At 47.0% G+C, this 27,681-nt stretch overlaps 1 protein-coding gene and 1 pseudogene across 2 annotated transcripts in view; one reads left to right on the top strand and one right to left on the bottom strand.

Annotated features, from left to right (window-relative positions):
- The window catches only part of LOC142588542 (uncharacterized), a 320,432-nt gene that overhangs the window by 241,383 nt on the left and 51,368 nt on the right, over positions 1 to 27,681 (bottom strand). Inside the window, exon 1 of one of the 2 annotated variants that reach the window (XM_075700386.1) lies at positions 12,496 to 13,887. The exons of the other annotated variant lie outside the window; for it this stretch is intronic. Within the exon in view, the coding sequence (XP_075556501.1) occupies positions 12,496 to 12,571 (76 nt within the window). The 5' untranslated portion in view covers positions 12,572 to 13,887. Of the gene's footprint in view, positions 1 to 12,495; positions 13,888 to 27,681 lie in introns of those variants that run through there. 2 annotated transcript variants of the gene reach the window in all.
- On the top strand, positions 9,740 to 9,919 carry LOC142589155 (U2 spliceosomal RNA; annotated as a pseudogene).

Genomic DNA, 27,681 nt, shown 5'->3' with positions numbered 1-27,681 from the left:
AAAAATGCGCGTTTTGTGGAAAGAGGTGGAGTCCTGTACCGGAAGTATCTAGACCGCAGAGGAGTGGAGTTCGATCAGCTGATCGTGCCTCAATGCTATCGTCAGGATCTGTTGCGCTTGTCGCATGGGGGTTCGTGGTCCGGACACCTAGGAGTTAAGAAAACTAAGGACCGTCTCTTGCAAGAGTACTATTGGCCAGGGTGTTTTCGGGACGCAGACCATTTCGTGAGGACATGTGACACCTGTCAGCGGGTGGGCAAACCAGGGGACAAATCGAGGGCGCCGTTGAAATTGGTACCTATCATTACGGAGCCTTTTAGACGGCTCGTTATTGATACAGTGGGACCTCTGCCGGTAACAGCCACGGGGTACAGACACATTTTGACTGTGATCTGCCCAGCGACAAAGTTCCCTGAAGCAGTGCCGCTTAAAGAACTCAGCTCAGTTGAGATAGTCAATGCACTACTGTCCATATTTGCGCGAGTTGGTTTTCCTGCGGAAATCCAATCAGATCAGGGCACAGTATTTACTAGCGCTTTGACGACAACTTTTCTCGAAAGGTGTGGGGTAAAGCTGTTACACAGCTCAGTGTACCACCCACAGTCGAATTCCGTTGAGAAGCTCCACTCCGTCATGAAGCGCGTGTTGAGAGCATTGTGTTTTGAACATCGAACTGACTGGGAGCTGTGTCTGCCTGGGGTGATGTTTGCATTAAGGACCGCGCCGCATGCGGCTACGGGGTTTTCGCCAGCTGAGCTGGTGTACGGTCGCTCGCTTCGGTCTCCGCTTCGCATGCTTCGAGAATCGTGGGAAGGCAGGGGCGACGACCCAGTCGTGGTGGAGTACGTGCTTAAGCTCCTCGAACGCTTAAGAAGGGCACAGGAGTTGTCAGGTGAAGCAATGGCAAAGGCCCAGCAGAGGGCCAAGGTTTATTATGATCGGACAGCCAGGGCCTGTCGTTTTGAGGTGGGCGATGAGGTCATGATATTGCGCACATCGCTAAACAACAAACTAGACGTGCAGTGGGAGGGCCCAGCACGAATTGATCAGAAACTGTCGGACGTTAACTACGTGGTGAGTCTGCCAGGAAAGCGGAAAGCACAGCAAGTTTACCACTGTAATCTGCTCAAACCTTATAGACAAAGGGAAGCAGTGGTGTGCATGATGGTAAACGTTCCTGAAGAGCTTCCGGTCGAGCTTCCGGGACTAGGCTCAGTGACGAACAGGGAAGACACCGGTCAAGTCATTAGTAACTTAGTCAGTGGAGCACCGCTGTCGCCTGAGCAGAAAACCGAACTACACCAGCTATTACAAGAGTTTCAAGGTCTGTTCTCTGAGAGGCCTGGTAGGACTTCTGTACTTACTCATGATATAGAACTTACCTCCCCAGAGCCAGTACGATCCAAGGCATACCGGGTGTCACCCCGCCAGAGCGATATTATGGAGGCTGAGGTAAAGAAAATGCTACAGCTCGGTGTTATTGAGGCAGGTGAGAGTGATTATACCTCCCCTTTGATTTTAGTTGAGGTACCGGGCAAGGAACCTCGTCCTTGCGTCGACTACCGCAGGCTTAATTCCATCACTAAGGATCAAATTTATCCGATCCCTAACATCGAGGAGCGCCTTGAGAAAGTTAGTAGCGCTCAGTTTATTTCCACCGTAGATCTTGTCAGGGGTTATTGGCAGGTTCCACTTACAGAAGAGGCTAGTAGGTATGCGGCGTTCATTTCACCAATGGGAACATTCCGTCCTAAAGTATTGAGTTTTGGTTTGAAGAACGCGCCATACTGTTTTTCAAGCCTCATGGATAAAGTGTTGCGGGGACAGCAAGAATTCGCTTTACCGTATCTAGACGACGTAGCGATATTCTCCGCATCCTGGTCTGAGCATATGGCACACTTGCGGGCAGTGCTAACCCGCCTGCGCGAAGCGGGCTTGACAGTAAAGGCTCCTAAGTGCCAGTTAGCACAGGCCGAGGTTGTCTACCTCGGTCACGTGATTGGTCAGGGTCGTCGCCGCCCCTCTGAAATAAAGGTGGCCGCTGTGAGAGACTTCCCGCAACCGCACACGAAGACCGATATTCGGTCGTTCTTAGGTGTCGCCGGCTACTATCAGAGGTACATCCCCAGGTACTCTGATATCGCGGCTCCCCTGACGGATGCTCTAAGAAAGACAGAGCCTCAAACAGTCGTCTGGGACGAGACAAAGGAAAGAGCTTTTAGCGCCCTAAAGAGTGCCCTAACAAGCCAGCCTGTGCTACGATCGCCAGACTATACTAAAGGGTTCGTTGTTCAGTGCGATGCTAGTGAGCGAGGCATGGGCGTTGTACTGTGCCAACGGGAAAATGGAGAAGTAGAACACCCCGTCCTGTATGCTAGTCGTAAGCTGACCAGTCGTGAGCAGGCGTATAGCGCCACCGAGAAAGAGTGTGCATGTCTCGTGTGGGCCGTTCAGAAATTGTCATGCTATCTAGCCGGCTCGAGGTTTATCATTGAGACGGATCACTGCCCTCTCCAATGGCTGCAGACCATCTCTCCCAAAAATGGCCGCCTCCTGCGCTGGAGCCTCGCTTTGCAACAATATTCCTTTGAGGTGCGTTACAAAAAGGGGAGTCTCAACGGTAACGCCGATGGCTTAAGTCGAAGCCCCTAACGTAGGAATCAGCCTCAAAATTGTTTGTTACTGATGTTTTTCTTCCTGAGGCAGGATTTTTTTTAACATATTGCTTTTGTTTAGTGTTTCAAAGTGATGATATGCTTTCTAGTGCAATTTTCCAATTTGTGGACGCGTTCTGAGTGATGCTAGACTACTGTAAGGAACTAGGCAGTGGTATAAAAAGGGGAAAGAGCCTGGCAGGGCTTAGTGAGGGTTGTGCCGTGCTTGCTGACTGAGCGGTTGAGTTTCAGCGTAGTTCTAACGCTTGCCGGGAACGAGAACAAAAATGTGAACTCTCCCGAAGTCACTTTGCAGTGTCCCGTGCGAACCTGAACGAGAGAACGAGGCCTTCTCTGTGCGCTGCTCTCAAGAAACGTCGAGGGACGCCCGACTTCGGTTATGAGCATCATCGAGCGACATCCCTCCGGACAGCGGATGCAGTCCCCTGTCCATCGGGATCTCCTTCCCCCGGCGGGGCGGTCTGTTACGTTTCGCCTACGACGCGCGGTTTAGCCGGCGCGACTGCAACAAAGCGGCAGACATTTTGGCCCGTTCGGCGTCGCCGCTACGCTCCCCGCCAAGCGCGTCCAGGCATGTTCCGATGCCACGTGTCTTCATGTGCGTGTGTGAGTGTATGTGCCATTGTGCCCGACTGGAGGCGCTACGAGAATAGAAGTCACCTTCTCCTCCCAGCCATTGTGCCCGACCAGAGGCGCTACGAGAGTAGAAGTTACCTTCTCCTCCCAGTCATTGTGCCCGACCAGAGGCGCTACGAGAGTAGAAGTTACCTTCTCCTCCCAGTCATTGTGCCCGACCAGAGGCGCTACGAGAGTAGAAGTTACCTTCTCCTCCCAGTCATTGTGCCGGCCAGAGGCGCTACGAGAGTAGAGGTTACCTTCTCCTCCCAGTCTTTGTGCCCGACCAACGGCGCTACGACAGTATGCGTCACCTTATCCCATTGTACAATCACGTGCTCGTCTATTGAGGGGTTCCTTCTTGCCCTCAACTGCGAGAGTATAAAAACAGCTGCCCCGGACGCCAAAAAGGAGGGCTCCGATTTTTTCTGTTGAGTAAAGTGCACTCCCGTCTCTCTACTTCGGTCAACCTGACCGCCAACTCTTTGCGATGTTAAAATAAACAAGTTGTTTTGTTGTTACCAGTCGACTCATGCTTTGCCGGGACCTTCGGATGCTTCCAGTTGTACCCCAGGCCGCCAGGCCAACGCTACCCTTGGGGCTTGCGACCCAGGTACAACCACGGGCGTCAGCGCCGAGTTCCCAACAAATCGTACCAGCGGGTACGACCACAACAACTCGTACCAGCGGTGCGATTCAAACACCGGAAATGATGTCAAGCAAATCCCGATGTATCTTTTTCCGCGTGACCATTGTTAAATAAGTAAGGCAGAATCATGCCTTTAAGATTGAGTACGCTACGACGACCTCAGTAAAATAACTGTTTAAGCTATAACGCGCTCGTCGTGTTGCAGCTACAATTAAAGGGATACTAAAAAGCGTGGCCTCCGCGATCAGCTCCGGCGGCGCGCCACGGAACGGACTGATCGCGGAGGCCACGCTAAAAAGATACACTAAACCGGTTTAGATTGATAAAGTATTTTTGAAGAATGCTCCTTTCATTGATTTCACGGTAATAGGTGGACTATTGGAAGGGAAAATGATGCTCAAAGTATCACTTCTGAATTTCGTGGTGAAACCCTGGAACCGCCACCTAATTCCGGGATCGCAAATCGCTTGTTCGACTTTCGGCCGTTATGGTTCAGCAAAAGTTGTTGAAACTTCCAAAGTTCAGTCTTTTACTCTTTCAGAATACCGTTTAATTCATTTTTACCAATAAAAATTTAGCTATGCCCCAGCACACGCGGTCAATACTCATGACGTCACGGCGCGCTGGCACGTAAATTTCAAGGCGGTATCGCCACCCGTCTTTAGTTTTCTGGCATGGCTTGCGCTCAAGCGCCTTCTCGCGGAAAGGGTGGTGCTCTCTGGTAATGCGCAACGGTGACGTACAGCTCGAATCGTTTTGCTATCTAGCGTCTTTTTTTTTAGGGTCAGGCATTGAACCACACGACCCACATCGCCGTACGCGAACAATCGATTCTTCCGACATCGAAGGAAAATAAATCTAGTTTCCATTTCTCCAAGAACCAGAAATTTGATGACACCCCGAAGGAAATTACGAAGCAAATTGCATCGTTCACATGTTCTTGTACATGTTGAGCTGTACATGTTTCACATGTACAGCTCCAAATAAAATTTTCAAACAAATCTGTGTATCTCCTGCACATTCGTCCGGGTCACATGCAGAACTTACAGGACATGCCGGACATTGGCCAAAAGAAATGAATTACAAACTGCTGTACTTTTAGGAAATGAACAGATCTATACCATTTATTTAACCACTTTACGGAAGCTTCACTTCACAGATTTCAAAATGTGCGCTGGATCTGCGTAACGTTTTCAACCTATGAAGACCAAAAGCGCAGGCCACCTGGTGCAGCATTGCCAAGAATAAAACAACGCAATACACAGGACAGAAAATAAGACAGAAGTACACGGGCGCAGTGTTGTTTCGTATAGTCCTCTATAGTGTTGTATTGCGTTGTTTTAGCCTCGGCAATCCTTTCACCTTTTTTTTTTATACGTTTAGACAGAACCGAAAGTCAGGGTTCACACATATTTATCCTCGGGGTTTAGGTATGATTGTATAATTGGTGCGAAAGTGTACGGAACAGACGACCCAAATCCATTTCGCAGTCCATAAATGTCGTTACAGTAAAATAAACACACGAACTGGTCAGTTAGGAAAACTATTCAATGACATAAAATGGTTTCGCGCGAGCGATAACAGCGAGTGACCGGCCCGAAAAAACTTCGGGTCACGTTCCTCATCAGACTATTACACCTGAAAAGAATGCGCGTTTTTAGGTTGTTTGAATCTACGGACAGTCTAATTCTGCGTTTTTATATTTAAAAAGAAAGGTGCAGAATGTCCCAAGACTCGTTCTCATAGCTTTTGCTATAACACACTGCAATGTTGACTTGTAAAATTACGGTTATGCGCAGCGAAAAAGTGCTCAAAATTTGTAGGCTTTTGTTTTATCATCCTCCTACTACTCGCCTTTGCCTTTTTTTGCCGGCTAAATTTAGCGGGCTAAGTCAGTGGGCAAAACCCGTAGCTGTCTAGCGCCTATGTTTATAAGCAGCGGAAGGGCCCATACATTTACGCGTGTGGTCCTCTGTTTTGTTCCATTTTCCATCTTGGTTCTGTACGACGCTGAGCATCGGGCATAGCTTGTTTATAACACGCCACTCAAAAATCAATAGCAACAAAAAGGGATGATATTGACAACAACGGTCGTTACCGTAGCGAAAACTTTTTAATGCTGTAGTATGTACAGCCGCGATCAAAAGTTTGGGAACCAAAAGTGCCGCGATTTCTTTTTTTCGCAGCCTGGGCATTCCGGCTGAAATCAAGAGCGCACGCGTAAGCGCGCGTTTGCCCAATACAACTTATTAAACCAATTCGAGGCAAATATAACCTTTTGAAATATGAATTGAACAAGGACAGCGAGTATGGAATATCAAATCGAATGCCGAATAGTCAAACGAATACTCATATTTGCAGCAGAAATATTCATTTCAGTATAGTTAGGTATCCCACCTGTACTGAATAGTGGCGGAAATAAGGCAGCTAGCTATCAGGGACAATGGATCAGTTTTGAACACAATATCACTGATTGTCAATAAAAAAAAAAGCTACACGTATAGCCTCTTAACAACTTTAGCACTTCGTTATAATCAAGTTTTCCAGGAAAGAATGAGTGTTGTATGACTAGCTTTTCAAGGAATTAGCGTTCTTGGACCATAAATGGTTGTCGAGAGAGGATAAGAAGTCGGGGGAAAAAAACCCACTGAAGGATTTCTGTGCGTAGATAGATGTAAAAGTGCATGTTGCAACGAAAACATCACTGGTTATAGCGTAAAAGATAAAAGTGCTACACGACTAGACTGCCAGGCACAACAAATGACAAATTACAAGCGAAAAACACGTTGTCATGTAAGATTCCGCTGCGAAATCGAAAACAAAACTTGCCAATACCGATCTTGGTTCTATTTTTGCCGTTGTTTCACTTATCATGATTCGTCATACTTTGTTTAGCAGACTGAGAACAGTAACGATACTTTGACATGCTATTGATGGAATATATTTGGTCAGCTTCAAGTATTCAAACTTACCGAGTAGGTCATTTCTAAATGCGAATAGTTGTTGCGTAGTATTCGATTCGTATTCGAAACTTGGAATATTCGCAAGCCCCTAATTGTTGCGTTCTCTGTCGTGAAACTACGTAGTGGGTTATAACAAATAAAGTAATAAACGTAATAAACGGCTCCAGATAAATTCTGCCCATTCAATGTTTTCCGGGTTTTTTCCTTTTTTTTCACTGGGGCACCAGTGAAATCAAGCCGTAACTAACTAGGTTGGTTTCAGAAGCAGCAATTGAAGGTGGAGGTAGGGCACCAAGGCAAACAGTAGGTAAGCTCTCCCAAGTAACGAAGGACCTAATAACGAAACGACAAAGAATGAAAGTGTCCAACTCAAAGATCAGATAGTATTCGCGGAACTGTCAAAACTGATCAACAAGGAAAAAAAATAAGAGATATTCGAAATCATAACGTGAGAAAGACTGAGATCGAAGCAGTAAAGAATGGACGCAGCATGAAATCAGTGAGAAGGAAACTTGGCATAGGACAAGGCAAGATATCAGCACTGAATGATAAGCAGGGTAATATCAGCAAGCTCGAAGATATAGTAAAAGCAGGGGAAGAATTCTATACTGACCTTTACAGTGCCCAGAGTAGCCACGATACCTCCATTCGAAGTAGTAATGAGCAGGTCACAGAGGCGATATAACTATGTTAAGAAGAGTGGAACTTTCGTGAAATGTGCCACGAGCGTGGTATATCAAATCCCGCTAAAATGTGGACGAGTACATGTGGCACAAACAAGGCGCTGCGTAAGTGAACGCGCAGAGGAGCATGCATTGTCAATTCGGAAATGAGAATGAGCACACTTGCCCGCTCATTGCATTCCATACAAAGCATGTACACCAATGTTCAACAAAATTAAGATTCTAGGCTGAAGGAATAATAAAATGGCCCGTGGGCTTTTAGAAGGTTTTCAGATCATGCAAAAGGGCGATGACTGCGTGACACTTCTGTTGCCCTATATCATGTTAAATACAATTTTCTGCGCACCTTGCGTTAACATGAGGCAGGCTTGATTTGCTCTCTCCTCCTCGTTCCCCATTCCTTTATTTTTTTGTCACGTGTGAACATGCCTATATATGCAAATTTGACACAAATAAACCCAGTTGATAATCTGCGCTCTTCTCGTCCAAGTCCTTTTTTTTTTCCTGTGTTCATTCTCTCTTAGGCGCAACTCTTCCTAACAGCTATGCACTAACTCGCCCAGCAAAAAACTCTAAACACTATAACTAGCGATGAAGTTAGAAGGTCCTTGCAAGACATGAAACGGGGAGAAACGGTAGGAGAAGATGGAATAGCAGCCGATTTAATCAAAGATGGAGGACACATAATGCTTGAAAAACTGGCGGCCCTTTATGCGCTCTATCGACTTCAAGGGTCCCAGTGTACTGGAAGAATGCCACCATTATACTAATCCACAAAAAGGGAGACGTTAAAGAATGAAACAATTATAGGCCCATTAGCTTACTTCCAGTATCATATACAATATTCACTAAGATAATCTTCAATATAATAAAGGCAACACTGGACTTCAGTCTACCGAGGGAACCGGTTGGCTTCAGGAAGCGATACACCACAATGAATCACATCCATGTCACCTATAATATAACCGAGAAATCCGTAGAGTACAATAAGCCTCGCTATATCGCTTTCATAGGTTACTAAAATACATTTGATTAAGTAGAGATACCAGCAGTCATAGAGGCAATACGTAATCAAGGAGTACAGGACGCTTACGTAAATATCTTGCAAAATATATACAGCGATCCCACAGTTACCTTAATTCTCCACAAGCAGAAACATACCTATAAAGAAAGGGGTCAGATAAGGAGACGCAATCTCTCCAATGCTATTCACTGCATGCTTGGAAATAGTATTCAAGCTATTCAACTGGGAAAGCTTAGAAGTAAGGATCGACGGCGAATATCTCAGCAACCTTCGCTTTACAGATGACACTGTCCTGTTCAGCAACACTGGGGGCGTGTTACGAGAAATCATTGAGGGCCTTAACAGAGGGAGTGTAAGAGTAGGGTTGAAGATTAATATGCAGAAGACAAAGATAATGATCAATAGCCGAGCAAGGTAACATGAGTTCAGGATCGCCAGTCAGCCTCCAGAATATGTGAAGGAGTTCGTTTACGTAGCTCGATTATATTCACAGGGGACCCTAATCATCAGAAGGAAATTTACTAAAGAATAAAAATTCAGTGTCATTCCACTCTGTGAAGGTGGCCGAGAAGTGAAGCTGTGTATGTGGGCCCATTAATGGCGAACTGTCTATTGCCGTGTGTCAAACGCCGTATGTACATAAAGTCGCTCATCCACGATGTTGAGCCTCGGAAGATGATGAGGCGCCGAGGGTTATACATACCCATGTGTTGTTGCAAAACGCGGCAGACACCTTTTACTAACGAATCCCGGCACGTAGAACAGACACACACCTCACAGCAATCCGAGGGCACACACTGCTTCACCGTAACCAAGGTCATCATGCGTTGGTCGACGTCTCGCAGTGCAGCAACGGTTGTGAGATCACTAAAAAACCACACGCGATCACATACAATACGCGCCACACAAAATTGGTTCCCCACAAACACCCTCTGAAACCGGGCCGTTGTTCCGGTGAAACGTTCCAAGTTCCCGGGACCGGGGCCGCATGGACGGTTCGCATTCCTTGCCGCCTCGTGGTCCTGGCAGGCAGCACGCTTAGGCGGGACCGCCATCACGGGATAGCGGAAGGAAAGGAGACACGCAAGCGCTTGGAACGCTGGCAAAGAGAGGGCTGTGCGAACGTAGACATGGCCGACGCGGGTCAAGGTGTAGTATCTGTTCTTATCAGCTTAATATCTGATACGGGTTGTATCTCGAATTAAGATATTGAACTTATTTTTGCAAGTTGGTGGAGTGTTTAAAGCCTGATTCACCTCCACCGCGGGTCGGCCCAGTATTGCACTATCATCGGGATCGGCCCACGTATGGGGAGATCTTCTCAAACTACACGGCTATTCCCAACGGACACATTTTTCATCAGAACCTAGCCATATATACAGCCTCGCTGTAAAAATGGGTTGGAGTGCCTACGTACGGCAGACATTGCCAGATCCTCACTGGAAGCTTACCATTATTAAAAATAAAGGTGTACGATCAATGCCTTCTACCGGTGCTCACATATGGGGCAGAAACTTGGAGACTGACAAAGAAGCTCGAAAACAAGTAAGGACCGCGCAAAGAGCGATGAAACAAAGAATGTTTGGCGTGAGGTTAAGAGACAGGAAGACAGCAGTAGGGATCAGAGAGCAAACGGGGATAGCCTATATTCTAATTGACATTAAGAAAAAAAATGGAGAGAAATAGTGTGCGGGAAGAAGTAGAAAAGCTAGTAACACGAAACGCACAATTTAGGATTATTAGAAAAAAACAAATTTAGAAGGGCACCGATTGAATTCAGTGAAATTATTTTTGAACGCTAAGCAAACATTTATGTTGCTGAAAGCAAGAAGGTAGAGGTTTGCACAGTAATTTCTTTTTACAAAGAAACGCCTAGAAGACAAAAAAGAAGAAAAACAAGACTCATTTTACTCTTCATTGCCTTTTGGAAGCATGCGGGCACGTCCCACAGAGTCTCCCTCTAAAGCGCGCGTCACGAATCCGCACTGCCCCGCCGCCTAAACCCGGCGCTCCGACGCTCTGTACCGACCCCGAAAGCCCTAAGCCTACATCCTGTCCGCGCTGCTACTGCAATCGCGCGAGCCAGGGCGGGCATGCCAAAAGCGAGCGAGCCAACGTCCAGACGCGCCTCGGATCCAAATCGAGGTCACCGCGAGGAACTATTCCTTTTATTTATTTAGTTGTTCCTTTCCTCCGCGTCGTTACGGTTTCTTCCTAGATTGAATAGCATGCTGTACACGGCTGACCGTTAACCTTATACGGGCACACTCTTCCTCTTTCCTTGCGAGCGCCTTCCTTCCTTTTCGCTTTATCATTCCCGATTCCTTCGCTCATGTCGTTGCCAATCGCAAGACCACAGCTCCCTTCGTTTCTTACACAAGGCTTCCCCTTTATTGCTACAATACGGGCTGCAGCTTTCCCACAGCAACAACAAAGCAAGGCCGGATTTTTTCTTTCTTTCTTTCGAAAGGCGTCCCACTGTAATAGTACCGTGTGCCGCGTATAAAGTAAAAGACTGAGGAGTTCGGGTGGAAAACATAAAACGAATCGAGGTAGTTTTCTATTTCCTACGTGCGATTCGAGGCAGCCGAGAACAATCCAGAAAGAGTGTTTCTTTTTTTAATAAGCCCAGCCTTTAGACATCGCGGAACTTATACGCAAAGAAAACAGCCGATATCTTTATTAATCCTCTTTGTATGTGTGTCTAAGTGTTTAAAGAAAAGCGAGGGACGACGCAACTCCTAGTATTGAATAGAGACATCGCTTCCCTCTTTCGTCGTCATGCAATCATACCCTTCATCCTTTTTTCCCTTTTCCTCTTTTTGTCTGGATGGTAACGTGAAATGAGGAGGCACGCCACCAGTCGTTTGAACATGACCGGTTATTGCGCAAATTGCCGATGACTACACCGCAGAAAGGAAAAAAAAAGGTACGAAGGTATTTGGGCAATGCTTTAGGGGAAACACGTGAACACAGCCCCGCCCGGAACATCGGCAGTAACACAGCGACGTCCGCACAGCGCTTTCGCGTGCGTATGGACGTCCCGAAGGGCCGCAGTCGTAGAAAAGTATGCTGCGTTAGAAAAAATGCGGAGGGTCGAGTACACGTAGAGGCGACGACATCGGAATACATTTTTCCACTTGCGTGAACCTCCATGTCGACGCTTGACAACGCTGCGTTTGTAGGGATGACGTCGGGGATAAAGGCTGCACCGATGGGAGCACGGGAAGCGAGCGCTTCTCCAGAACAAACCGGTGTGAAGGAAACGTTCTCGGCCATATTGTGTTCGTGTGTGGTTTCAGAGGGCGCGCGATGTCGAAGGTTACCAGGCGCCAGTACCTCAATTACATACTCTACGGCATGACGTAGGCAGTCTGAGGCCCGAACGCTGTACCGTCGAGGAACGGTTGGACGAGAGCTACATGGGAAGAACGCAGAGCAAAGCGGCGTATCTGCGTGCGATCGAATGAGCCACGGTTCATGTAATGCTCCCACATCTCGGAAACTTTTCAAGCGTAGCATGTCGAAAGAATTGAAGACTGGACAAAGTGACAGAATAACAGGCGTAAGAAGTGTGATGTGAACGTGCAATCAAGTGACGCACTCGCCAACGATACGGGGAATAAGAAAGGAGGCATGGGAAAGGGCACTGGTGGCTCTTGGGTAGTGCACACGCTTTGTCGACGACGCTACGTTATCCTCACCCTACTGCGCATGTATAGATTCCATGCTTGAGTGAAAAAAAGAAGCTTCCAAGGCACTGACGCTGGTAGGCGGGTACAATAAACAAAGGCAGGCTGCATATTTACACGAAAGTGCGAACAGTGCGCGCTGGAGGAGCAAGCAAACGGCAAGCGGGTTTTTTTAGTGGGCTGTGGTTACTTACTGAACGCAGCTCTGGCGTACTCCGTGAGCAGGGACACTAGCAAGAGGAGCAGAGGCCACGATGACGGAGTCAGCATTCCAGGCACAGCCGTCGTTGTCCGCGCTGGACCGCGGTCATATCGCTGCGAGACGCCGCAGTTTACCGCGCTGCTGCTGCCGCCGCCGCGAGATCAGTCGCTGCCGCCGCCGCTTCAATGCCGCCACCTGGGGAGAGAGCTTGGCTGGCTGGCTGGATCTCGTTCCGAATCTTGTCGCAGCGCGCCGACGTCGGCAACCGGCTTCGTATAACGGGCGTCGCTTTCCTTTTCTCCTCTTATGCCCGTTCGCTTTTTCCTCCAGGCACGCGTCTTCGCCGTACGAACGCAATTGCTGTTTTCTTAGGTTCGTCGATTCAGGGCGCAGATCCGGAGCTCTAACGTGGCTGCAGCGACGAATATGTGTCCGCTTCTATACAAGCCGTTGAGGTTGTTTTGTGTTTCAGCTCTTTGACGCAGTCGAAAGTCGGTAGAAGTCGCGAGCAGACGACTGAACGAAGCCAGCCGACGATGAACAAACGACGATCGCACGGCAACCAGAAGGCGAACAGGCGTCGAACAGACAACCACAACTTGAACCGCAGGTGCGAAGGCGGTGATGTGGCGCGATATGTAGCTGAGAGAAGAGGGCAGGCAAGAAGCGAGACGGAAATATACGCACGCGCCTTTCCACAGTCGAGGACAAGCGAGACTTCTCCCGCTTTCACTACCGAGAAAACAAAACTTTTTTTCGTACAAGCACTTCTTATTTCACTGTGCCAGTGAAATCACTGGCTACACCGTGCGCACAAGATTCGAGTATTCTACTGAAGCAGCGCTCTCATCGTCAGTACGATGACCACGATATCGTTCCTCAGTGCTGTTCCTGCGGTCTCGACGGGAAGGGGAGGGGGGGGGGCGGGGAGACGAGCTTCCTGTACAGACGGCGACACCGCTGCTCGCCTCCCGTTTTCCTGTCGGCTGGTTGGCTTCTTTGCACGGCAGTTCTGTTCTGCGCCGAAGCGCACACCCCTGTCCACACAGACACTTTTCAAACGGGCAAAAGAAAACTATACGCGCACCCGTCGACGATTTCACGGAGGCCACTCTCCACGGGCGTGAAACTGACACTCCTTCCGCACCCAGTGCTTTGGATTGGCTCGGCACGGATCAGTTGCTGTTGTCGAGCCTGTTGTTCCCTTTGATCGCGCGTGCAGCGGGATCGTGAAACGGTAACCTCGCAACACAAGCACAAGCACGCACACACTCGCTGCTAGGCGAGACGGTTCAGCGGGCAACGCCGAATATACGGGCGCATAGAAAAAGCAGGGAGTCGCCGCACCCTGCGACACAAAATGAGAGAGAACAAAAATGATCAAACGAGGAGCGAACGCAGCAATCAGGCTGCCACTAGCAACGGAGAAGAGGAAGAGAGGAACGGCGCTGTTCGGGTCGTGAAGGAAGACCGCATGGAGCATAGCGGGAAAGGGTAGCATTCTGGGGAAGCAAGGAGCGTTGAAGGGAAGGAAAAGAGACGCTAGATATCCCCCCCCCCCCCCCCCCAGAGTGAGCCACCGCTGCTCAGGCTCTCATCGTTGCTATGGCGGGCAGCTGCCGCAAGCTTGCCTCTTCCTCCTTTTCCTCTTGTTCCTCTTTGAAACTCCAGCCGCCGCGCGCCGGTTGCGAATGGCCGGTTATAGGCGTGGGCGGCTGTACGCGAAGTAGAGAGACAGGCGAGTAAAGAACCGGCAAGAGTGACAGAAAGATAGGAGAGTGGGAAAGGTAACCTTGCTTTGGGGCACAAGCAAGAGAATCAGGGAGAGAGAAACGAGTCGTAGCGCGGGAATGAAAAGGCGGTCAGAACAATATTCCAAGCGTCAGCCGAAACCATGGCAACGCTTGTCCCTTTCCCTCAGTCTGTTTGAACGGAGGAGACCTGTTCTCTCGCCGTTGCAGAGTTCGTGCTCCCCTACTTTACTGGCGCACTTGCTTGTACGTATTTCCCTGCTTCCTCCCGCGATTCTACTTTCTGTCCCTATTTGACGCTCGCTCTATCATCCCGTTTCCCTGCGCTCCCATCGTCCTTTCTCTGCGAACCTGGTTGCCACAGAGACGGCGCTCAGGGTCCGGTTGGCAACAGGACGCGCGGGCCCGACGCGGCTGTTCATCGGCTCCCGGGTTCGAGAGTTTGACCTCCTCCCCTACACTTGCTGGCAGCGACAGTGCCCCTAGTGACGTGCGTATGTGGAGATCGGCCGTCGACGACGACGCCTCCGCCGCCACAGTTTCGCGCACGCTCCTCAAGGCCGCTCTTTATTTACAACTGCGCTTCGGGTATTCCGATGCTCTGTGGATTCTTCCGTCGTAGCTTACTTACTTATGTACGCATGCCATGCAGGCCAGCTTCGACATGCAAATTTCTAGGCTGAAAGAGGCTGGCTTCCCTGATGTGGTTGTGCTGGAAGTGGTTGAAACGCTCGAAAAGAGGCTAAAAGCGCCTCGAAAAGTAAACTGTGATGTTGCCAACAAGGCTTCAAAGCCAGTCGTAATTCCATATGTTCATAGAACTACACACAATCTGAAGAAGATAGCAACCAAACACGGTGTCCCACTCGTTTTCTCGGCTCCCTGCAAGCGAGTCACCTTTGCGCCCGCATTGGGAGACTTCACGCCAGAAAGAAGCAAGGTGGCTGCGGCGTGAAACACAAGAACCCCCATTTAGATTGCCAAGTTGACGTTATTTATCAGATTCCCCTGACATGCGGCAAAACCTACATAGGCCAGACGGGCCGTTGTTTCAACGTGCGAATCTGAGAACACGAAAGGTCAATTAAACAACAGGGAGCAACGTCATTTACCCATGCATTGCCTAGATCATAAATGCAGGCCTCTGCTCAACCAGGTTAAGATCCTGCGCAAGTGCAGTAACGAAAAAGCACGAGAACTTCTAGGGGCATGTTATATAAGAAAGAAGGGACAAGCATGCATCAGTGACACATCAGTCATGCTTTACAATAGGAAGGCACGTTTCCTATATAATATGATTAGCTGAGCCACGCCATTGGTTTTTCTGATTTTGTCTTTTTTCTTTTCTTTTCTGCTGCTGATACCCTGATGCGCCTGCGCTGGCGTTATTTGATATTTAAGTGTTTCCCTCGAATAAACCTCAGTTGTTAGTTTGCGCCTGTGCTGTCTTCTTCCTTGTGATCGTCTACAAAGCGCATCCAATCTTTCCGAATACAATGAACCAACTTGCCCAACAACGCATTCTGCTAAATTTACGGTGCTCGCCGCACAGTGCCTCAGCGAAAGCGCACGAATACGAAACCATTACCTCTTCTGCCCTGATTCTGTGTGATCATCTGTCGGAAACGCAACTGGGTTTTCGCTAACGCACTGTGCTCCATTCATGCTGCAATGTATGGAGCAGTGAAGATGTGTGCAGTGGTTGGCTGCAAAGATTGTGACTGGCACATTAAGGAATGGAATGAATCTGTGTGTAAGTTCATGGCCCCCTTCTACGTAAGGTCTGCCTGTATTGCCGGCTCTTCGCGATGCACGGCTTTCCTCGAGGATTGAAAGGAATTTACTTATCCGCCGACGCTGTAGCGCTAACTTCCAAGGAAAGGACTTCAGTCTCGGAACGTCTGCACGAGTGAGTACCGCCCGTTATACATTGACAAAGGGAGTAGCGCCGCTTCGTGGCATATAAGAAGTTTCTCGCACTTTATCTACACACATCCATTCCAACCAACACCACCTAGATAGCACAAGGCCTGTTCAGTCCGATCCATGATGTCATGTTACTCGCTCGAAATTTACATTGCCAAGGCTGGAGTGATGAAAGCGGTGACGTTAAAAACACCGCGGCGTACTTGGGACCATACTCATTAGATTCTATGGCAGTCCGGCCAGTAGCATGACGTCATGGATGGGAGTGAATATGCCTTGTGCTATTTAGGTGGTGTTGCCCCAACTCACACGCAAACCTACGCTCACCTTGTCGCCAACCTATCAAGAATAAGCGAACGGGCGTACACTTGAATCAATGCGCCGAAGTATGCATAGGTGACGGCAACTTCACCAAACGCACACTAATGTTCGGAACTGAACGTGTCGTAACGGTCCACACAGTACGCGAGTGACTAGCGATAATACGTATTTGCTAAAAGCTATTACAACGTACAGAACATCTAGGTTACCAGCCTTGTGCACAGCAAGAACAAATCTATCGCAACTGCGCGGACCCGCGAGTGATCGGGCTGAAAATAAACAATCAGATAGCAACCGCCCACGCAACTTTATTACCTCAGGAACGTGATAAGCAGCTGCTTAAAAGTATGTGCTAAATAAATAAGAGCGATACACACTGTTACTGACTCAATTCATAAGCGGAAAGTTAGGATAGCTTCGAATACATTTTTGGCACCGCTTTTATTACAAGCGCCGTATACGCGGCTCGCACCGTTTGCACAAACCACAATGAGCTGCAAAAGTGCTTACATGTCCTTTGAAGCTGATGCGCAAGCTCCGCTTGTCGCCCGTCACCGTGTAAGACATCCGCCGAAATAGAGGTTTGCACAGCCGCACCGGCGTCATGTGGATCCATTGTAAACACAGAGGCAACGCAGGCAGCTGAGGCAAGCAATGGACGTGTCACCACGTGATAAAATATGGCAGCGCCCACGAGATCGCCGTAAGAAGGTCAGTAGAGGAAATTTGCTAATCGAGCATATCGCAACAGCTTGCATATTTGAATTTTAAGAATAGCGCAGCACATCATTAACTCCATTTTAGCACTGGTTCAGAAAAGGGCTCCCAACCGTTACGCAATTGACCCAGTAGCCCATTTTCTTACTTCTACGTTTGATAAAGGTAACTAAGCAGACTTCATATTTTTTCTTACTTTAGGGAAGCGTTCGACGTATATAGTCCCGCATGATAATTTATATAGTACAGCAGGTTGGGACTCCCACATTTGTATGATCGGTCTCCGTATAGTAGCGGATTAGAAGCAGTATGTCGAAATTGTCCTGAGGCGTTTGCCCTTAAAAAAAATATGATATTGTGAACATAGTAGATGATCCTGTTAAAATTCGCCTATTTGCAAATGATTGATAGTACAGAATCAGACAAACAAAACTGTGTCGATGCCGGCGGCGGTTTACGACAACGGTCACCGTACAGCGCAACTCGCCCGGCATTAATCACTGTGTCCCGTCACATGCACGAAGTGGCTCACTCTTCGTGCTTCAATAAATTCTCCTGACGAACGCGGTAGTAATGCGTTAGCGCTAGGATCGTCAAAGTGGGGAAAAAAAGGGTGTATGTGTGTGTGCGTGTGCGCGTGTGCGTGTGCGCGTGTGCGCGTGCGTGTGCGTGCGTGCGTGTGTGTGCGCTCACGCGCGCGTGCTCTAGAAGCAGTACGTGTGTCGAGCGAGTTCCTGAAACACTTTGTAATTTAATGTGGTAAACACGGTTTGAATCATGCGTCTCCGTCCTCCCTGCGTGTTAAAATAAGAACAATACTAGCAGTAAGAATCAATGATCGCTTTCGCACGCCAGTGAAAATAGTGTGAGCGCTACATGTACACTTTATCTTCCTCATCTGGGCATACTCATTATCGCCACGTGGGGCCCAAGCAGTGAATGGCACACTCGCTAAAGCAAAGGAGGTCTGCAGCCAAACCGCCGCCTCATAATACACACGTTAGTAGTCCCGTTCATCGCGTTTTGCTTAAACATTGGTAGTCAACTAATTTTCGTTGGTACATCGCATCACTATCTTGTTTGGTTTATTTCAATTACCACGCCTGTCTTCGACACAACCAATCAACTTCGGCTCATAGGGCGCTGTCATCTTTGTTCTTTTTGTCTGCGCCGACTTTCCCACTGGAAGCCAACAATATAGGTCCAACCAACGGGCCCAACAGTATGTTCCGAAATTAAATACATTTGACAACGACAGCAGCGTTCAGCTTTGTGCACGGACTTGTAGCGCCCACCGACGCAGCTAAAGGTCGGCGCTCTCGGTCGGCACTGCAAAAAAAATGAGAAAAATAAGGTCGGCCGGCGCGTGCTCGCGGCGCAAGCATGGCACGCCGCTACGTAAAAAAATTCCGTCCTTATACGGATGAATTGCAGGTAAATATACGGAAAGTATGTCTATAAAAAATACGGCAAGCGCTTCCGTTAATATACGGGAAGTGCTCCCCGTTTCAACGTTTACGGACATTTCACTATAGTACAGTGGCGACACTGGTTTGCCCGAAACAGACAGAATTCCATATTTTTTGTTATGCGAACATCCGTATTTTTGCGAGGAAAACTATACACGCTGCCTGAATGAGCTCTCGTACTCACTAAGTTTGTACTAGCAATATTTTGTTGAACACGCAAACTGCGCGCATTATGAAGATGCGCAACAAAATGTGAGAGCAAGCCTTTTACCAAAAGCTGCAATAACAGATCGTAGATATATATATATATATATATATATATATATATATATATATATATATATATATACGCATCCTCTATCCCGGTCGCAGTGTGCCGCGCACACGGGCCTTGTAACACTGATCATACGCTCAAATATGTGCGTGCGTTTGCAATGTTCTCAAAATAAGTGCTTTGCGCTTAATAATACACTATATGTTTAAGTGAGCGAGGAGCCCTGGGCTACGTGCCAACGTAAACAAACTTGCGGCACTCAGATGCTGGTGCACTGGGAATTACATTGGCCCTCTATATACTGTGATGCAGCAGTTATCACGACGTTTATTACGCGTCGGAGATGCGGCGAACCGGCCACGCCCAAAGCACGTAACACACTCAAGAGCGAGCCCTACAAGCGATGAAGAAGAACCCCATGCGCATGCCGGCTGGAGAGCGACGTCAGCGCGGTTGATACTGTCACAGTATAAGAAGGGACGCAAGAACATCGAACCACCATTTGGCAGCAGTGGCAGCGTGTTAGCACAGCCAGCACTGTCTAATTCGCATGCTCTGCGTTTTTGCAGGTTAGTCTTCGATTTGTGCACCTTCACTTTACCAAGGTGCAAGGTACCAAGGTACCAAGGCAAGGTGTGCTGCAGTGACCACAGGATGGTAAGAACTCGAATTAGCCTAGACCTGAGGAGGGAACGGAAGAAACTGGTACATAAGAAGCCGATTAACGAGTTAGCGGTAAGAGGGAAAATAGAGGAATTCCAGATCAAGCTACAGAACAGGTATTCGGCTTCAACTCCGGAAGAGGACCTTAGTGTTGAAGCAATGAACGACAATCTTGTGGGCATCACTAAGGAGTGTGCAATGGAAGTCGGTGGTAACTCCGTTAGGCAGGATACCAGCAAACTATCGCAGGAGACGAAAGATCTGATTGAGTGGGCATGGACGCACGACGGGAATGATGGCCTCACGCATCTTTTTGTTCATTCCACAGTTATTCGGTGCCCTGGTCCTTGGCTGGGAATGTCATGCTGTCTCTCGTCACGGTGGAGCGCTCTACAACGGTTCGTTAACCACGGAAGCAAAGTTTCAAGACATCTGTGCCTCACCTGCCTCATCTTATCCTGGCGACTGCTGCTTGCCACCAAATGAGATGCTCCCTGTCGACCAGTGCCTCACCGGCAACGGTACAGTTGGTGACCCTTACGACGAAGCTGCGATGGCGGGTGCTTTCCCAGCTTCCATGTCTCCGTACGCTGCCGCCCTCCTCTGGCAGGGTGGTTACGTCACTGGTCACTTGTCACCTGATATGCACTGCGCATCTTCAGCGTCTTCGGCTGCGCCGATAGCGAGTCAGCTTAAAGCCAGCGCTCCGAACGAAATCTTCAGTGGGCATGGACGCACGACAGGAATGATGGCCTCACGCATCTTTTTGTTCATTCCACAGGTCAGTTGCCTTTCCATATCAAGATTAAAAACCGACGATCCATTTATAATCGTGCTTCCATGCCCAGAAGCAGTGTTTGGTCCTTTTTGTTCTTTGTTATTGCTTTTGTGCGGTGACGCTGAGAGTAATCCTGGTCCTCCGAGAGAACAACAATCAGATACATTATCCGAAGTTCTCAAAACCTTACGCGATTTGAATCAAAGGTCTAAAAGAATGGAGGATAACCAAAAAGCGATGCTGGACACTTTACAGAGTTAAAAACTCATCAGGAAACGGTGGCGGAAGCGATATCAGAAATTAAAGAAAGACTTGCGACGGTAGAAAATCAGACCGGTAGTTTTGAGAAATGGCAGCATGAACTCGGTGACGTGCGTGAAGCGGTGGGGAATATAGCAAAGGACGCTTCATTCCTACGCTCCCGACTGGATGATGCGGAAGACCGCTCTCGTAGAAATAATCTACTTTTTTATGGTTTAACGGACGTCGCCACCGAATCCGCTGTTCAATCGGAGGAAAAGATACTGGACATTCTAACAAACACTCTAAGCCTCAGAATAACTAGTGACAGTTATCGCGCGCACATCGTATTGGTAGATTCAGTCCAGGGAAGTCTCGTCCGGTGATAGTAAATTTTGCTGCCTATAAAACGAAGGAAGAAATATTATCGAACCGCCCCATGCTAAAAGAAATGAGTAACTCTGTTAGTGAAGATTTCAGTCCCGCTACACGTTACGCCAGAAGAACTCTTATCGAATACGGAAAAAGCCAGAACGTACCATTTAAATTAAGATATAACAAGCTACTAATTGGTAAAAAATGCTATGTATACGACGCCAGTGAGCAAAAGGTCTGTGAATTGAAGCCGTTAAGTAGTACCTCAGATGATGCCACGGCGTCTGTTCTATCCTTAAGATCAGGCCGCAATGTTCTAACAGCGCACCCATAGGATAACGCGAGGGGTAGGGACCTCGATCCTATAATATCAAGACTACCGGTTCTTTTTACTAATATTCGTAGCTTCTTACCTAAAAAAGATGATCTCTGTAGCCTAATAAATGATTGTGATGCAGACATAATTGCATTAACCGAAACGTGGTTGACGAGTAAAGCAACAAACTCGGAGTTATTCTACTGCAATAAAAAGTATAATATTTACCGTACTGATCGCGCTAACACACTAGGCGGTGGTGTCTTAATTGCTGTTAATGAATGCTTTGACTGTTTCCCTGTAGCCATATCATGTAACATTGAATGTGTATGGTGCTGCATTTCTGTAAATTTCAAAAAAGTTGTGATCGGTGTTTGTTACCGACCACCATCATCAGCCCCTACTTTTTGCGATAGCATGTACGATTGCTTTCGCCAGGTAAGTGTTCGCTTCCCCGGAACGCCAATATTACTTATGGGCGATTTTAACTTCCCGAATATTTCCTGGTCAAGCACGTGTCCTTTACTAAATACAGCTTCCGCAGAATCAAAGCATTTTGTAGAGATATGTGCTGATTTCAACCTGGTTCAGGTAGTTACTTCCCCTACACGTGTAACGAACACCACATCATCTCTTTTAGATCTTGTTTTAACATCATCAACAGATATCATATCTAAGGTTACACACTCACCCGGCTTGAGTGATCACGACGTCTTGCATTTTTTCATTAGCTTAGCAATCATACCGTCCCAAAACAGTATTAAAACCATTCGTGATTATAAAAACGGCAACTTCACCGCTATCAACAACGAACTTGCTCTTTTCCTTGATAATTACCTGCCTAAAGTTGCTGAGCGCTCACTCGATACTAACTGGAATATATTCAAAGAAAAAATTCACGATCTTGTTAACAAGTTTATTCCGAAGAGGCGCGTTTTTTTCTAATAACAATGCTTCATGGTATACTAAATCTTTGAAACGCCTATCTAACAGAAAAAAACGTCTTTTTCGCACCGCTAAGCGGACGGAAAGCCAGGCTAAATGGTCTGCTTACAAAGAAGCTGCCTCGGCCTACTCATCTGCAATAAAGAATACAAAATTTTCTTTTTTCAATAATACCCTTCCGAACATGCTCATCAATAATCCAAGAAGCTTCTGGAATGTAGTAAGGCCTAGTGCATCGAAAATCATATCACTTAGCACGTCTTCCGGTGAGCCTATACCTCGGCAGCACTGCGCTACGATTTTAAATAATGTATTTATAAAAGCTTTCACTCCTTCAGCACATGATAACGACCTTCCTAGGCTACCATGCTGCAATTTTTTTCCTATGGATCCCGTAATTTTTAACTCTACTGGCATAAAAAAAATAATAGACACTCTTAAACTTACGTCTTCTTGTGGAATAGACGAAATCACGACGAAATTTCTAAAAAATACAAGTGAGTATTCCTCTATCATCTTCGAGAGCATTTTTTCACAATCGTACCTGTCCTCATCCTTGCCTCATGACTGGAAAACAGCAAAGATTATTCCTATCTACAAATCTAGCGAAACTCAAGATTCTTTTAACTACAGGCCCATATCGATTACCTCAGTACCATGCAAAATTATGGAGCATATCATATTTTCTAACCTTGTCAACTTTCTTGAAGAAAATAATTTTTTCTCTAACAGTCAACATGGCTTTCGCAAATTTTTTTCTTGTGAGACCCAGCTGGTAACTTTCACTAATGACTTACATGTATATCTTGATAGCGGTTTTATGACTGATCGCATATTTTTTGGATTTTTCTAAAGCTTTTAACAAAGTGAAACATGTACTGCTACTACACAAACTAAGCGCACTCAACATTGACCCGGGAGTACTCAGCTGGATCCAATCATTCCTTTCTTCTCGTTCCCAATTTGTTGTAACTAATGACTCCACATCTCAAGCGGCTCCAGTTGAATCCGGTGTTCCACAAGGGTCTGTTCTTGGTCCTCTTTTATTTTTAATATATATTAACGATTTACCTGATAACATTTCCTCACAAATTTGTTTATTCGCTGACGACTGCGTTATATATCGAAAAGTGACTAATGCATCTGATATAGCTACCCTTCAATCCGATTTAAATAACATATCTAACTGGTGCCTCACTTGGTGCACGGAACTCAACATTAATAAATGCAAATCTATGCGGATTTCTCGTTCTAACACAACTTGCCCCACCTACGCCCTTAATGACTGCCCCTTTCAATCCGTTACATGCAACCGTTATCTTGGCATTCATATAACTAGCGATCTTTCTTGGAAGCAGCATGTACAGTATGTAATATCTAAAGCTAACCGCTCCTTAGGATATTTGAAGAGAAATTTTTCGCTTGCGCCAGTTTCATTAAAACGGCTGTTGTACACGACATACGTCCGCCCCCAATTAGAATATGCCTCATCCGTTTGGGATCCTCATCAGATCACATTAATTAACGAAATTGAATCTGTGCAAAATCGCTCGGTTCGTTTCATCTTAGCTAACTACCATCGCACTGCTAGTGTTACATTAATGAAGAGAACCCTTCAAATTCCATTATTATCTCTTCGCAGAAAAGAATCACGCATTTCCCTTTTTCATAAAATCTACTGCCACAACGCATCTCTTCGCCCTCTTTGGATCCAACCTGCGCCTTATTATTCGGCTCGTCGTGACCACTTACATAAAGTTAACGTACACCGTCATAACACCGTCGCGTGCTCACAATCATTCCTTCCTAGGACTTCAGTCGACTGGAATAACCTACCAACATCATTAGTAAGCATCAGTGACCCCACTCGTTTTAAGAATGCACTAATCAACATAAAATAATGTATGGTAGCAAAAGGCATGATTATGTACTTATTCGTGAACATTGTCTGCTTGCTAAAGTGTATTCTTTGTGTATTTTCATGTTATGTAAGCCTCTGATATTTGTTATGAATGTATTACTACTTTTTTATATTGCTTTTGTTCGTTGGAAAGTCCTTGAACTAATCCTGCATTTTTCACTCTTCGAATGTATTCTCGCCCCTCCCCTCTGCAATGTACAATTATGTACCTTGAGGGTATCACAAATAAAAACAAATAAAAAAAAGAAACGCCAATGTACGAAAGCATCTAACCCTACACCTAGAATAGAACTGGCAGAACTTTCGAAGTTAATCAACAAGCGTAAGACAGCTGACATAAGGAAGTATAATATCGATAGAATTGAACATGCTCTCAGGAACGGAAGAAGCCTAAAAACAGTGATGAAGAAACTAGGAATTGCCAAGAATCAGATGTATGCGTTAAGAGACAAAGCCGGCAATATCATTACTAATATGGATGAGATAGTTCAAGTGGCTGAGGATTTCTATAGACATTTATACAGTACCAGTGGCACCCTCGACGATAATGGAAGAGAAATTAGTCCAGAGGAATTCGAAATACCAAAGGTAACGCCAGAAGAAGTAAAGAAAGCCTTAGGAGCTATGCAAAGGGGGAAGGCAGCCGGGGAGGATCAGGTAACAGCAGATTTGTTGAAGGATGGTGGTCAGATTGTTCTAGAGAAACTGGCCACCCTGTATACGCAATGCCTCATAACCTCGAGCGTACCGGAATCTTGGAAGAACGCTAACATAATCCTAATCCATAAGAAAGGGGACGCCAAAGACTTGAAAAATTATAGACCGATCAGCTTACTGTCCGTTGCCTACAAAGTATTTACTAAGGTAATCGCAAATAGAATCAGGAACACCTTAGACTTCTGTCAACCAAAGGACCAGGCAGGATTCCGTAAAGGCTACTCAACAATAGACCATATTCACACTATCAATCAAGTGATAGAGAAATGTGCAGAATATAACCAACCCTTATATATAGCTTTCATTGATTACGAGAAAGCGTTTGATTCAGTCGAAACCTCAGCAGTCATGGAGGCATTACGGAATCAGGGTGTAGATGAGCCATATGTAAAGATACTGGAAGATATCTATAGCGGCTCTTCATCTCGTTCCGATGTCGATTCCAGGCCTCCTCCTGCTTATCAGTATTGTCGCCGTCCATACTGCCGCCTCAACTGTAGTTGCGGCGCACGCGAGCTCTCCTTTTCAATCCTCCGACATGTTATCCGGCATGCGACGCAGCTGGTGAAGCGAGCGGAGGCAAGGGCAACAACGAGGAACGCGGTGTGACGTCATACCAAACGGCGGCGGCGGAGAGACGCGGCGCTGCGCAGCTGCGGAACACCTGTGGCTTGGTGCTACTAGTGGCGCATGCGCAGTAGCGACTAGGGAGCGAGACAGAGAGAAATATCCGCGGCGAGGCGCGCGTTGTGACGTCATGTGCCTCCTCGGAGCACCGCCACGGCGAAATCGCAAGTTCGCGGCCAGTAAAGCTTTCGCTTTAGATATTCGTATCCTTTAGAAGAAAACTGTCAGATTTTTCTCGCCGCATGCAACACGTTGTTGTGTTCATAGGAGGTTGTGGCCAAGTACTGCACCAGGGTGGCCAATCCTGCTCTGGTGAGGGAGTGCGTTACCGGTTCTGGTCACCGGGATCAGGCCACACTCCAGGCCTGTTCGTGCAATTTTATCAACACGCGGATTTTTTTTTAATCCGGTGGAAAATTGCCGGCACCGGGATTCGAACCACGGACCTCTTGCACGCGAGGCGGGTGTTCTACCTCTACGCCACCATAATGGAAGAGAAAATAGTCTAGACGAATTCGAAATCCCGAAGGTAACGCCGGAAGAAGTAAAGAAAGCCTTAGGAGATATGCAAAGGGGGAAGGCAGCTGGGGAGGATCAGGTAACAGCAGATTTGTTGAAGGATGGTGGACAGATCGTTCTAGAGAAACTGGCCACGCTGTATACGCAATGCCTCATGACCTCGAGCGTACCGGAATCTTGGAAGAACGCTAACATAATCCTAATCCATAAGAAAGGGGACGCCAAAGACTTGAAAAATTATAGACCGATCAGCTTACTGTCCGTTGCCTACAAACTATTTACTAAGGTAATCGCAAATAGAACCAGGAACACCTTAGACTTCTGTCAAGCAAAGGACCAGGCAGGATTCCGTAAAGGCTACTCAACAATAGATCATATTCACACTATCAATCAGGTGATAGAGAAATGTGCGGAATATAACCAACCCTTATATATAGCTTTCATTGATTACGAGAAAGCGTTTGATTCTGTCGAAACCTCAGCAGTCATAGAGGCATTACGGAATCAGGGTGTAGACGAGCCGTATGTAAAAATACTGAAAGATATCTATAGCGGCTCCACAGCCACCGTAGTCCTCCATAAAGCAAGCAACAAAATCCCAATAAAGAAAGGCGTCAGGCAGGGAGATACGATATCTCCAATGCTGTTTACAGGAGGTATTCAGAGACCTGGATTGGGAAGAATTGGGGATAAAAGTTAATGGAGAATACCTTAGTAACTTGCGGTTCGCTGATGATATTGCCTTGCTTAGTAACTCAGGGGACCAATTGCAATGCATGCTCACTGACCTGTAGAGGCAAAGGAGAAGAGTGGGTCTAAAAATTAATCTGCAGAAAACTAAAGCAATGTTTAACAGTCTCGGAAGAGAACAGCAATTTACAATTGGCAGCGAGGCACTGGAAGTCGCAAGGGAATACATCTACTTAGGGCAGGTAGTGACGGCGGATCCGGATCATGAGACTGAAATAATCAGAAGAATGGGCTGGGGTGCGTTTGGCAGGCATTCTCAGATCATGAACAGCAGGTTGCCATTATCCCTCAAGAGAAAAGTATATAATAGCTGTGTCTTACCAGTACTCTCCTACGGGGCAGAAACCTGGAGGCTTACGAAAAGGGATCTACTCAAATTGAGGACGACGCAACGAGCTATGGAAAGAAGAATGATGGGTGTAACGTTAAGGGATAAGAAAAGAGCAGATTGGGTGAGGGAACAAACGCGAGTTAATGACATCTTAGTTGAAATCAAGAAAAAGAAATGGGCATAGGCAGGATATGTAATGAGGAGGGAAGATAACCGATGGTCATTAAGGGTTACGGACTGGATCCCAAGGGAAGGGAAGCGTAGCAGGGGGCGGCAGAAAGTTAGGTGGGCGGATGAGATTAAGAAGTTTGCATGCATGGCATGGCCACAATTAGTACATGACCGGGGTTGTTGAAGTATGGGAGAGGCCTTTGCCCTGCAGTGGGCGTAACCAGGCTGATGATGATGATGATGATGATGATGATGATGATGATGATGATGATGATGATGACTTTACCAATCGTGTAAAACTGCTGCCACTGCTGCCTTGGCTTTTTAGCGTTGTTGTAGTGACAACAAATGCTGTAAAGGTTTTATA

Source organism: Dermacentor variabilis, chromosome 7, assembly GCF_050947875.1.
Source record: "Dermacentor variabilis isolate Ectoservices chromosome 7, ASM5094787v1, whole genome shotgun sequence".
Lineage (NCBI taxonomy): Eukaryota > Metazoa > Arthropoda > Arachnida > Ixodida > Ixodidae > Dermacentor > Dermacentor variabilis.
This window is presented reverse-complemented; position numbering and strand designations above follow the sequence as displayed.